This window comes from Gopherus evgoodei, chromosome 19 (assembly GCF_007399415.2).
Source record: "Gopherus evgoodei ecotype Sinaloan lineage chromosome 19, rGopEvg1_v1.p, whole genome shotgun sequence".
NCBI lineage: Eukaryota > Metazoa > Chordata > Testudines > Testudinidae > Gopherus > Gopherus evgoodei.
In genome coordinates this window covers 17,856,626-17,869,971 of record NC_044340.1, presented here as the reverse complement: position 1 = coordinate 17,869,971, position 13,346 = coordinate 17,856,626, and the positions used below count along the sequence as shown (strand labels likewise).

General features: G+C 48.1%; 1 protein-coding gene across 5 annotated transcripts in view; it reads right to left on the bottom strand.

Annotated features, from left to right (window-relative positions):
• Nucleotides 1-1,252: 1,252 nt before the first annotated feature.
• The window catches only part of NCAM1 (neural cell adhesion molecule 1), a 239,424-nt gene continuing 227,330 nt past the window's right edge, over nt 1,253-13,346 (bottom strand). For 2 of the 5 annotated variants that reach the window (XM_030538333.1, XM_030538334.1), the window contains exons 16-18: nt 12,136-12,343; nt 11,290-11,406; nt 1,254-5,047 (exon numbers count right to left, since the gene is read on the bottom strand). In XM_030538333.1, the coding sequence (XP_030394193.1) occupies nt 4,927-5,047; nt 11,290-11,406; nt 12,136-12,343 (446 nt within the window). In that variant the 3' untranslated portion in view covers nt 1,254-4,926. Of the gene's footprint in view, nt 5,048-8,427; nt 9,211-11,289; nt 11,407-12,135; nt 12,344-13,346 lie in introns of all 5 variants that reach the window. The other 3 variants (XM_030538330.1, XM_030538331.1, XM_030538332.1) reach the window with 3 other exon arrangements.

Sequence of the window (13,346 nt, the reverse complement as noted above, 5' to 3'; positions counted from 1 at the left end):
TGTTCAGCCGCATCACCTGCAGTGAATGTGGAACCAATCAAAATATCTCCATCAAAACAACCATCGTGCCGCCAACCTATGCAATCTATAGGGTAATGGCCTCCCTGCAGGTAGCACTGATGAATATCAGAGCAAACATTAATGAAGCAAACAGACCAGGAGAAAGGGATATTCTGATGCATTATTAAGTAGAGTCAGATCAGACTCTTGCCTATTGTATTTCTCTTTGTGAACAATTTGTGCACTCACGTACGGCTACAAATCAGAGTTCTAATCCCTCTTACCCCCATATCCCTGGAGATCAAATCTGGGGATTGAATTACATGTAGGTAGCTGCATCTAATGCATTAGTAGAAACACTTTTGGCAAGGTAAATTATAGCACGATTTCCATAGGAAACACACTGTTGGCAAAGGACTCCCAGTTGCTGCTCATTGGAGCTGTTCTGATAAATGAGATGTAGGAGAGCAGAGTTAACTTTACCCATAGGAAAGCAAATTGGAGGATTCTGCATGACAGGGCTGCATTTTCTATCATAAATAGACATAGCTAATTACAGACCTCACACCTGGGAAATGCTGGTTTGTGACTCAGGATGCTGTTTAAAACAAACACATACCCAGGTATATGCACAGTTGGTGAACTGGCTCACGACCTTTCCAGCTCACTCTAAACCCATACCTTTAATGAGCATTTCCATGTTAAATGTCTTGGGGACAGAATTAGGATCTGAAAAGAACCAACCTTAAAAATATTCTCCTCTGTGACTGGGCTTGAGTGTTTTACCAAGCGGTCTATGAGGTGGAAGAAGAGCCTCCAGAAAAGGTGAGGAATTGGAACAGCTGGTCTTGGGAGAGTCCACCTTACAAGCATCACTCTCACATGATCCAGATCCAAATCCTTCTCTGCTAATGAACATCCCCAGTGGGTCAGACCAAAGCTGCATCTAGCCCAGTATCCTGCCTTCTGACAGTGGCTAAGGCCATGTACTTCAGAGGGAATGAACAGAAAAGGGAATCACTGAGTGATCCATTTATTCAGTCTCCACTCCACTATCAAGATGACACCTCTTTTAACCAGAACTCACAGTCCCTATTGTCACCACTGTGCTAGTAACAACAGAAGTTGGTGCCTGAACCCCTTGAAGGGTCAAATATTAAGCACTAGAAAAGATCTCGTGGGCCTGTATTTGGACACACAATGCACCAGGCAACAAAAAGGCTAGACTTAAGAAGTGGGCTTTTTTTTTTTGTAATTTTTATTTGAACACAAGTATTCTGACAGAATGCAAAGTCAAAATTCTCCGTTAGTATCAGTATTTACACCAGTGAGAATGGAAATAAAGGTGGTATCAATGTTTCACTTGGTAAAAAGTTTTTTGTTTTTTTTATAACAAGATAGAAGGCCCCCAAAAGTAGGGAATGCTGGGTAGGGATGTCAATGGAGGGTCTGAGAACCACTATCAAAACAGCCTCTTGCGAAAACCTGGGGTCCGAAGGCTCCATATAAAAGTGTGAAAATAAAGCTCCAGTCTAAAAGCTGAACAATTGGATGTGCTGTTGTCTTGGTATTGTATGTATGGTGCAACATGAAATGCAATCACTCCACCACCAGAAGCTGATCAGTCTCGGTGGCTATATAAATATATATGTATGGCAACAACACATATATAAATATATACAATGTAAACGGTGCCAGGTTGGTCCCTCTTCAAAGATTAAAAAAAATAATGAAGAATAAACTATTTTAGTTCAGAACAGTGGAATATTTCTAAATTAAAATGACACTCTGGTTATGGAGAACTAAAAAAATGCTTTCAAGAGTTGATAGGCAAGTACTGATGGTTGAGAAATCTCAGGCCAGTGTTGAAAAGGGGCAGAATGGATTTGACTACTAGTCTAGTAAACACAGCATTTGCTGGTATCTAGCAATGATGTCCACTTCATGAATCTCAATTCAAAGCCCACTGAAGTCAACGGGAGTCTTTCTTATTGACTTGGATGGGCTTTGGATCCGGCTCTGAATTGGTTTCCTGTTCAAGACAAATGCCAATTTAGGTATCCATATCACAAGTCCAAGTACTTATCAAGCAGACCTTGACCAGTGTCAATGGATTTGTATCTAATCATTAGGATTGTGCAGTATTTGCCTCAGAACAGCTGCTCAGCTCTCAACGGGTAATAACTTATGAGGTATAGAATATAGTTGGCAAAGCAAGTCAAAGCCATTAACAACTTCACATGAACGATGAACAGATTCTCTTGGTAATCATTATGAACTGAGGTACACACACTCTCTTCCAACTCATCGATTCCCCCATGGCTATGTGGACTCTTCCTCTCTAGAAGCCACGGTGGCCTTTCATGTCACATTTGATCAATCCATCTCTTTGAAAAATGTTTTCTTAGGGACCATGGGCCTAATCTTCCCCCTAGTTACACCCATGCTGCCCTGATGGGGATAAGCAAGGGTCAGATTTGGTCCAGGATGTTTAATCAAACATCCATCCATCCTAGTGGCATGTTAAGGATGGGCGTTGTGTGAGTTTGAGTGTGCATGTGTACTTAGGTACACACACACAGATAGCCTCCATTTCCATCCCCAGGAGCTGAGAAAAAAATTGCAAAAAACCCCCACATTTAGCAACTGACAAGACCATTATTTTTCACAGTTTGAAATTATAATCTAGCGATGCCACTGTTAAAGACTGCATCATTATAAGAGTACACTGAAGAGAGTGGTTCAATGTAGCTGAGACAAACTGCAGTCTCCCCACCCAAAATCTTCTTTCATTTGTTCAGTACCATAGCACAAAGGAATGTATGCTGTAGTCAGGTTTGTTTGTTTCTCATTTAAAGGCTTCTGTTCCTTATAAGACTTATTCTCTTTATTTATTTTCCTGAATAATTTTTTTTGTCTGAACTATCCGCTACACCTTCCACATCCAAACTATGTTGAAGTTTTTTTTTATTTTTATGTTTATTATTTCAATACTATGACAAAAACCACGTTTCACACTAAAATACTCACGCGCCCACAGTGCACAAGCTTGCAGATCTAAAGTAGAATGGAAAACAAAATAAAAAATTAAAAACAAAAACAAAATAAAAACCAAAAAAGGGGGAACATTTCTATACAAGGGCTGGTCTTCCCCCAACCACCCTCTCTGCCTCCTCTGACCCACCCCTCATTCGCTCTTTTTCTCACCCAAAATTTGCAGTTTTTCTAGGATTCCAAATAGCAATTGTCACTGATGCTGCTGTAAGAGCAAAGTTCACCCCCGTGCAAAGCCTATGCACCACATCAGCCTCATTTTGAGCACTACAGCTATGATCCAAGGGCTAACAAAGTCAATGGGAGTCTTTCCATCAATGTCAAGAGGCTTTGGATAAGGTCTCTGAGGTCCTGATCCGGTAAAGCATGAATGGACTACTCTGTGAGCATCAAATCATGCAGTTAAATCTTTACAGGATCAGACCATAAATGTGGTGCCTACACCTTGTGTTGGTGAATTTCACCCCAGTGAATGAAAGGACTTTTTAGTGTTTCCACTCCCCAAAAGAAGATGCTAGTTTCCTGAAGTGCACAAGCTCTTTCCTTTTAAATCCTAGAGTAAAAGAAAATAGTTTTTATTTATTTATTTATTTCCTAAAAAGGGGGAACTGGTTTATTCAAACATCTGTTCACTGAGACTAGACCAGCCCTGACTGTACAAACTCCCTTCTGCTTCTCAGAGCCGAGGGAGAATTCCTGGAAGGAACAGGGGAGAATGTCTAAGAAAAGCAGAGAACATATTTCTATTATGCAGTTGGTCCTTGGTCCAGCAAAGGACTTGAGTGCATGCTTAACTTTAAGCATACCAGTATTTCCATTTACTAGGCCCACACTTAACGTTAATGCACTTAAATGCATTGCTAGACACAGACCTTGGTTGGTGACAAGTTGTCCACTCACCAAAAGTAAAATGAACGGTGTTACTTATCTTCTTACTCCAGTAAGAAATAATAATAATTATAATTAAAAAAGATAAAGGGGAAACAACTATTGTAAACATCCATATTTTAAAATGTCTCCCTTTGCAAAGCAAGCATGCTAGTAAATCTAACATCTATAGACTGTATTTACTTAAAAAAAAGCAGCTATTTTACACTTACATTTAAACACAACAAAAGTAAAAAAAAACATCTGTCGACTGTAAACACTGGAAAAAACAAAAGTTGGCAAAAAAATTTAAAATAAAATTAAAAAAAAATGTAGAAGTCTGAATACTGCAAATTGAAATATATCCCCGAAGCTGCAATTTTGGCATTCTTCCTAAAAATAATAACAATAATAATAATAACCCCCCAAATAACTGTCTAAGCTGGAGATTGGATTCAGTCACAAAGGGCGAGAGATACTTTGCCTACTGAACAAATACAAAGTGAACAGAAACGTTAACTTATTTACGAGGCTTTACATATTTCAAACTCGATTGAAAAGTATAAAAATAAATTGTGGACATTCAGTACTGGCTGTACCTGATGGTACAGCTGTTTGCTCTGTTAGGCTAACCAAAGAAAAGTCAGGGTTAATTTCCCACCCACCCTAAATCTAGTTGGTTTTGAGCTTTGTAACCATATTTGCAATTGATGTTCGTGACCTTGTTTGTCTGAATATATGCAGGGCTCATTGAGCCCTGATCTGGTTGCGAGATCAACCTTTTTTAAAAAAACTGATTTTATTTTTCCTTAAAAGCAAGAGCACAACAAATAGAACCTTCCTACAAACCTACAAAGAAAGAAAAAAGAGATCCCCATGTATGCATTCTTTCATTTTGTCTGCTTTTCTTTCAAAGGCAAAAGACACTAGAGGAATGAGATGTGTGTTGTGTTTTAAATGCTCAGGTGAAGTTGTTCTGTCATTTTTTTTCTTTGCTGCTGCTGATCATGCTTTGCTCTCGTTTTCATTTGTTTGTGTGGCTTCGTTGGGGACCGTCTTGACTTCTGCTGGAGGTGTCTTCGGTTCCGTTGCTTGCACCTCAGATTTTTCTTCTACAGGAGTTTTCCTGTGGAAAAGTCACCAAAACAGCACAGTTTAGAGAGAGGCCATCAGTTGGTTTATTCACTCAGATGTGCTAGCATTAAGGGATAGATATACTTCTGGAATGGCTCCAAGATGTTCCATACAAAGCATCACCCCATCTTCTACAGCAGCATGACTAGAGCTGGGGGAATATTGCAAATGACCTTCAGCTTTGGAAATACATTTACTTGGACTTCATTCCCATCCCCTTTGGGTTTGCTTTCCAGGAATGCTCCATGCAACCAGGCTGCTGCCAGAAGCATTTGCAGGAAATGCAAACGCTGTGTGCATCTGCAATGGAAACTTGAGTCTATAAATCACCTCGTCCAATCAAAGGACAGAAACACTACCATGTGACCGGAGTGCCCAATCAAAACAGGTTAAATTTTTAATAGTGGGGACTTTTTTCTTGGAGGCAGAATTCTGAGAGTAAATCTGAGAACACCATGATACACGGGCAGAGAGAAAAAGGGATGGAATTTATTCTCCCAGCTCTGAGACCGACATCCTCAGAAACAAGGACTATAATTCCCAGCTGCCCCAAGTGCAACCTCCTGGGGCCAGCAAGGGGACCCAACTAAGTTAGAGAAGCCACAGGGCTACTTCAATGTACACTAGCTACAATGGTACCGTAGGGGCTTTTCTGCGGGGCAAGGGGAGACTGGTACAATGCATGTACCCCAGCTTCCTTCTCAGCCAGCCCTGGGCCTGTACAGCAGCTTTAAGGTGAGTGTCCTTCTCCAGCAGTGCAAGCTAATGTGAGTAAAGACTGGTGATCTGGCCCTAACTCTGTGACACAAGAATAAGCAGTGGGGGACTTCCAGAGTTGAGCAACATCTACCTCGCTTTCCTTGGGGAGCCTCAGATCCTTCCTGCTTGCAGTGAGTTCACATTTTTCATGCTGAAAACTGTGACCGGGGATGTATTTATCTAACATGAGTCTAAATTCCAGCAAAGCCAATGCATGTTTTCCTTTCTCCCATCCCCCAGGGGAGAGGCCACACGCTATCGCCACCAGTCGAGGCTGCAAAGCTCATTTCATGCTGAGCCAAGCCGGACTGGAAACCAGGTATCCACAGATGGAAGCAATCCCCACCTGTTGCTCCTGCCAGGCGGTGTGGTATATTTACAGCACACTGGGCACCTCCAGCTGAGGGGTCTAGCTAGTGAGAAAGTTTCCTAGGTTCACTTCACCACCGAGGTTTTGTTAGCTGGAGCTGTGGAGCAGCCTGGTCGCTGTTACTGATGTGACTGGCTAGGGACGGGGATATTTGTGGTGTAGAGATTTCCCCTCAGAGTGTAGGATGCAGGCCGTGAAGTTGCCCAGAGGTTCTCCTCACATAGCCCTGCCGGCCAGGGACAGACTAGCAAGTGAAGAGAATACTCTGATGCCAAAAAGGTACATTGCAGAAATGCTTTTTGGTTTCTACTTTGGATTCTGGGACTCGCGTGACGTGGGCAGAGGGCCGGATTGGAAGGACTCTCTGCATGTGCAAGTGGGAAGAGGAGATGCAGGTGGAAATGCCTGCTCGCTGCTGGCAATGCATCTCCTGAGCTTCTTCCATGTCAATCCCAGCAGCACATGCTACAGCCTCCTAGCACTTTGGCTGCAAGTTCTTCGGGCCAGGGACTCTTTCTTCCTTATGTGGTGCTAGATGCTGGACACAGCGGGGCCTTGTCCTTCAGGTACTACTGTGATATAAATAACTGACCGAGGATTTCTCTGCCACAGAGTCACTTAGCCTTGTTCACTACAGTTGTGTGGTCAGACCAGCCCAAGTACATCTGCTGTGCTGCTCAACCTCCCAGGCTGAACATACCTGCTGCACCGCGGGTGGCAGGATGCACATGCTGTCCTGCTGGACAGTCACTCTCCAGTGTTTTAGTGGATGGAAGCAGCACAGCAGGCATGACGGGGTGACCAGAAGCCACGAGGAGCCAGGTACCTAACTAATGCTATGGAACAGCACTTGCTTTGACTCTGCTCTGGCAGGAACTACCTGCAGTCTGCAGAACGCTTTGGACCAGATTGAGTACTGCCCACACCAGAGGAACGGCACTGAACCCAAACTTTGGAGTGCCAGGCTTTGTGGGTGCTAATACACAAAGCTGTGAGCACAGGGGTATTTTTCCTGGGAAAGGAGGGGGGAGGAGAAGTTCCAGCCAAAGCCACAACTCAGCATTGTGTCACATCAAACCAGCTGCTCCCACAAATCTGAGCTGTTCTTCCAACACAAGAACCCCTTTTCCCTCAGGAGGGCACCAGCCCGATGGGATTTGGGAAGGAGTGGTTGCTTCCTTTATCTGATCCTGTCTCTGACAATGTGCGGTACCCAACCAGGCAGCCAAAAGGCTGTGCTGAACCCAGACAGTGCCAACACTCTGAACAGGACAGATAGTCCATGCACTGCCTATCAGCGCTCCCCACTCCTCCACTTTGCAGGCTGTCCCAGGAACCGCTGTCCAGGCTGAGCCAGTGAAGCAGCCCTATCCTCCCACCTCGCTTAACCTGCCCCTACATCACGCCCCACCCAACAAACCAGGAATGGCTAATGCTGCAGCCAAAGCTGTCTGCAGCTCCAAGCAGCACAGTGTCTCTTGCCAAATGCAAGGCACAGGGTGATGCCCGGGGGTGGGGGGGATCCTGTTCAGATGGAATGAGGCTGTCCCTTCATGCCTACAGGCTTAGTGGCTCTCTCTTAATCGCTTGTGGGAGCCGAGGGGAGACTGGATGGAGGGAAATTCATCACTAGCTCACCAGGATGAGACAAGGCCAAATGGGCCAGCCCCGAACAGCTGTGCTGGTCCCACAGGCAGGCTTGCGCCAGGTCCTTCTTCATAGGGAACTTGCTAATGTAGGGCCTGATCCCAAAATGTATTGAGCACCCACAGTTCCCCTTTTGGCCAGGTTCTGCCTTGTCTTGCAATGGAGTAAAACTGGAGTGACTCTAGTTGAACTGCTTTGGATTTACATTAGTGAAATTGAGTTTAGTCTGTTGTTGCCAGTGAACTACAATGGCACAGTGTTTGTCAGGATCAGGCCCCTTTTGCTGGCAAGGAAGGGGTCCTGAGCCGTTTCCAAACAGAATCGAGAACAGGATGGAAGCCTAACTGTTAACACATTATCAATTTATTACTTCATCTTTCCCTGTGGACTAGACACCTGTCTGCACTGCACCCAGGGGCCCCCTACTCCTCCTTTCACCCAGCCTCCCTAGTGCCAGGTCCTGCTGTAGTGCTTAACAGGTGAGTTAGTTTGCTAGAGGAGCAATGAGGTTAGTTAAGAGAACATCCAATGAGAACACAGCACTAATGCACAAGACGCACAGCACACACACCACGGAAGATTAAAGGCAGCCATACTCGGTCTTTGCCGGTGCCAGCGGTACAGAGCTGTCTACAGTGGGAGCAGCAAGCTCACGAGCTTGCCCACTAGCCACACTGGCAGGAGCAGTAGTGCCAAGAGCTGCAAAAACATCCTTTGCAAGGTCAATGTCTGGGGTCTTGAAGGTCCCTTCGTCCATTTTAAAGTCCTCGTTCTGGGAGGGGTTTGTGGTGCTGCCTGAGGCAGCCTCGCTCTTCAGGTTAGTTGGGTTCTTGGCCGTTTCTGTTGGACTCTTCACCATGCTGGGTTGTACAGCTTCCTTTTCTGGGCTTTTGGTGCTTGACACCTCCTGCTTGGGCTCTGAAGAAGCTGGAGGGCTAGCGGGGTTTGCAGGGGCTGGGGCAGACGTCTTGCTACCAGCTGGCGCCTTTGAGACCTCAGCCATGCTGGTGGCATTGCTGGGACTGAGCACTGCCCCTTGGTTGGCCAGGACACTCGAAGACAAATTACTAGTGGCCGGAGTAGATGTTGGGGTGTCGCTGAGGTCAACCAGGGGGGCGACTTTGGGGGCCGAGGAGGACAGTGGCGAGGAAGCTGAGGTGGCTGCCCCTTTGGCCGGAGTGGCCTGACTGGGCGGCACGGAGTTTGAGTCAGGGATAGCTGTGGCTGGCAGGGCAATACTGGAAGTCAGGGTGGTGGTCTCGCTGGTCGGGCTGTTCTGAGCAGTGGCAAAGGTTTCGGTGATAGTGTCAGAATTAGTGGTGCCCGTGGTTACGGAAGGCAGCATGTCCTCCACTGTAGCTGTAGTATCAGCTGGGTGCCTGTGAGGAGGACAGGAGTAGAAGAGAAATAGACAATGAAGCCCATAAATGATAGGAGGGAAAGGCAAGAGACGGCGCAGCGCAAGCAGCAGCAGCGTGGCATGCAGTTGTAATGCACACAGAGGACACAGAAGCAAGAGAAGAGGAACCTGCTGAGGCCAGATGTGCCACTGGGAACAGGCACCAAGGGGGGAGATTAAAGAGCGACGAGGAAGAGGAGGAAGAGCAAAGAGTACATGGCATTCCAGGAGCAGCTTGCTCACATGGTGTTTTGTGCATCAGGTCTTAAACCAAACTTCACCCCAATCTATGCCCTGTAGAGAGGCTTTTCTCCCCTAACCTAGCCTCCCTCCTCAGCCTCCTCCCCAACATGCCATGGACCCTTGTCTTCCTCCTGCTCCTGAGGCCCCAATCCTGAGAGCCAGTAACACATCTTGGTCTCACCAATGTTTCTGGTCCTGATCCAGGGCCCTGGGTCCAAGCCTTCTGCACCAGTATCTGTGCACCTCTTACTTTCATCCAGCCTCAGAGTGTGTCCCCCACACACTTTGGGCCAGCACCTTCCTCCCTTCTGACTGAGTCTGTCTTTAGTTTGGTTCCAGCTAGGGTCAGTGTTACTTCAGGACGATGTGTGACAGCACAAACTGTGCGTTAGCAGCCATAGTGGAACCTAGACAGTTTACTGATGGGAGCCTTTCTGAAGCTGGAAGCTTTAATGAGGAGGGAAGTGGGGGAGGGGACGTTGCGGGAAAGACAACGGTTAATCAAGTGAGAAGCCAATGCTTTTGACACCACCACCCCGGCTTATTAATTGGGGGCAACCTTCACAAAGGTTAATCACTTCATTAAAAGTTCAACAAAACAACCCAAGGAAAGCTCAACACATTCAACAGCAAGAGCACATCCCCAGGCCAGTTCTGTTGCATAAAACATGGCTCCTGTTTCTCTCCTGGCCAGGCCCAGATATCCAGTTTGCCAGCAACGCCATTAGCACGAGTAATTCTCAATTCTCACCCCAGCAGAGAAGAGAGCAACACTACAGATAGGGAAGCCTAGAGACCAATGACTCTGGCAACCCAGCGAGAAAATAAGAAACTCACTGGGTCAACCGCAAACCAGAGCCAAAACATTAACTGGACAAAGACATTATTTCTTCTTGGAGAGCTCAGATGATATCTATCTCCTGTTCCATAGAGCCCAGGAATGTCTGTAAGATACTTGCATCCAGACACAGAGATGGTCCACTACCCAGTCAGAATGGGCCATCTTCCAGCAGGTTTAATAAACTGGTCCACTCGCAGCCAGTTTAGTGGATTCAAACAAGTAGATATGGTTCAACTACTCTGCCCATTTCTGCCACACAGTCCACTGGTGGCCTTCTGAAATCTCCCAGCATGCAGTGTTTCTGGAAGCTGAACTGGGAATGATGGAGTAGGTGCCCAGAGGCCATTGCAAGTACCACAGTTTAGAACTGGGCTAAACTGGATGCTGGGCAAATCTAGCTAGTGTGGATGCACCAAACCATGGCTCATGCCCAAATGGTGAATTTCCCTGGTGCACACGAGACCCATGGATAACTCCCAAACCCTCTCTTGGCCCAGTGTGCAGGCAAGGATGTCTGAACTTGCGACATGCCTCCCACCACAGTTGTAAATCTGGCACAAATCCAGAGCGCAGCTGCTCTGTCGCTATCAATTCCAGGAGGCCCTTTCGCTCGGGGCGAGTAGGCGTCGACACCATACCATGGGTGCGGCCCTAACTAGCCACTGGCACAGCATTGCGCCGCCAGGAGGCAGTGTGATATGGGGCATCTGCCCTGGCAATGAGCAGGGCTGGGTGATGGTGCTCTACCATGGGAAGCACTTGGCCCTGAAGCTTTGTTCTCGTTCTTTGCAAATATTACAAAGGAAACGGTGCTGAGGGAGAGAGGAGCTCCTCACTGTGACAGGGCAGGGACCCAGATCTGAGCCTTGACCGTTCTCCTTCTCTTGCTTAGGTCACCTATGCGAGAGGCCAGAGGTTACAGTGGCAGACGACGCTGCACTGACCGTGTGCGAGAACAACTGAATGTCAACCTACTCAGGCTCTGTCAGCGGCGTGGTCTCGTTGGGCTCTGTGTGTTTGCCCCCGTCGTGGTTCGGGGTCCGCTCCTCCTCAGTCCGCACCTCCACAATGGGCTCTTTTGACTCGTCTTTTCTGAAAGGAGATTGCACACTCGGGTGAGTGGTTCCCAGCCTCAAACAAGCACCCTTCCTTGGGGGTGGGAGGGACAGGCTGCCAGCAGCACCCACATGGTAGGGTGGGGCTGGCCTGGGAAAGCAGCTTGGTTCTCAGCCCCGACACATGCCCCCTTCCTAAACCCCAAACAAGGACCATGGCAGTACCTAGTGTCAGTGAGTGGCTCATCCTCTGCTGCCCCCGAGCCACCCTGGGATGCTGAATAGACAATGCCCTCTGCCCCAACAAGGACATGGCACCTGGATACAGGACCTCCTCCACCTGATCTTGCTGGATTCTAGATCAGCCTGATGCTGGCTTTGGAGGCAGATGGGGCAAAAAGCAGGGGACTCAGAAGAAACCCCTCCCGAAGAAACAGCAGTGAAAGAGTAGCTCCCAGCCAAATCCCGTTCTTGCACTAACCCCCATGAAGTGCCAGAGCTGGAGCCAACCCGAATGCCGGCTTCCCCAGAAATGCAGCCTCTTCTGTGGCTGGAATATGGTGTGGGGAGGTATGAATCTCCTGGGGGAAGGGCAGCAGCCTCAAGGCACTGCTGGAGCGTGTGGCCCCCAGTCAGGCTGCCACTTGCTTTCTGAGGCTACAGAACTGGGTTAGAGGGTAGAGGTGTTATACTGGGGGCTGTTCCACGCCAGGGAGCTCATGGCTGATGGAAGGACAGGTCAGAGGTGAGCAGAGAGGTTACTCACGAGAAGGCAGCTTTGCCCTCCTCCATGTCTTTGCCCTTGGCCCCAGGCCCAGACTTGCCGCACAGGTTGACCGCGATGCACATCAGCAGGCCGCACTTGTTCAGGAAGTAGCAGGTGATGTCCATGGCCACCAGGAGCAGCACAAAGATGACGATGAGGATGCCCACGATTGCAGCGGTCCCTAGGCCTGACGTGGGGCTGGTGCTGGCTTCAGAGACCAAAGGAAAGGAGGAGAAGGTGATGCAGTTAAATGAAGGCAGTCTTGGTCCTCGAACTGCAGCGGTGCCAGGAATAGCTACAGTGGTGCCTTGGCCTCTGCAAAACTTTTCAATGGAGAGACCAGGGCTCTGGGAGTGGGATGCCATAGCGGGATCTGGCCCCACCCTTTCTAGGAGTACTGTTATTGGTGGCTCCTTATCCTGGGAATAGGCTGCACTGGCTCCTGTCCTTCCATCGGGGAAGGACTGGACAAGGCAGGGCTACCAGGGCTTTTCTCAGCTCTGCTGGGCAAAGGCCTGGAGAATACACTGTGGGGAACTATCCTACCCAGTCCTCTGGACCATGAGACAGACAGGAAAAACCTACAAGGTCTTTCTCTGTGTCTGTCATCTGAGTGTTCTCCAAAGGGAGGCGGAGGGCTTTCCCCAGGGCACAGCCTGCCAGGGCTGTACAAAGAAGGGCCCCATGCCTGGGCTCTGGCTGTGTCACACTGGTTCAACCCCATGCTAAAAGAAACTGCAGGATCTCAGCACTGGTCTGTCCTTCACTGGGGAGAGGGGGGAAGGCACAGGGCCCAGCTGACTGGCCCGGGAGACTCTACTCCCAGCAGGGTTATTACAAAGGAGCTTGTCGCTACATGGGACTCACCACCCCTGCGCATTTCCCTGGTGCCAGGCGGACACCCACACACCAAGTGTTCTTGGGAGTCCTCCCACCTGACACCATTCTTTCTAGCATGGACGAGGCTGATGGGAAGCAGCTGGGGGGAGACGGATTTACACTCCCCAGGAGTGAGGGGTCCAGCTGAGGTTGTGCGGGAAACTGTGGGAGGAGCCAGATCTTTTTCACAGTGGTGCTCTCCTGCTGCCCTGCTCTAAGAGTCAAGAAGCTGGGCACATTTAGGCTCAGCTACTGAAGTCGGCCCGAGAATGCCCTCAACTCGTGCAAACCCACGGAGACTCTTTGGGGCACAAGAGCAATAAATTGCTCTG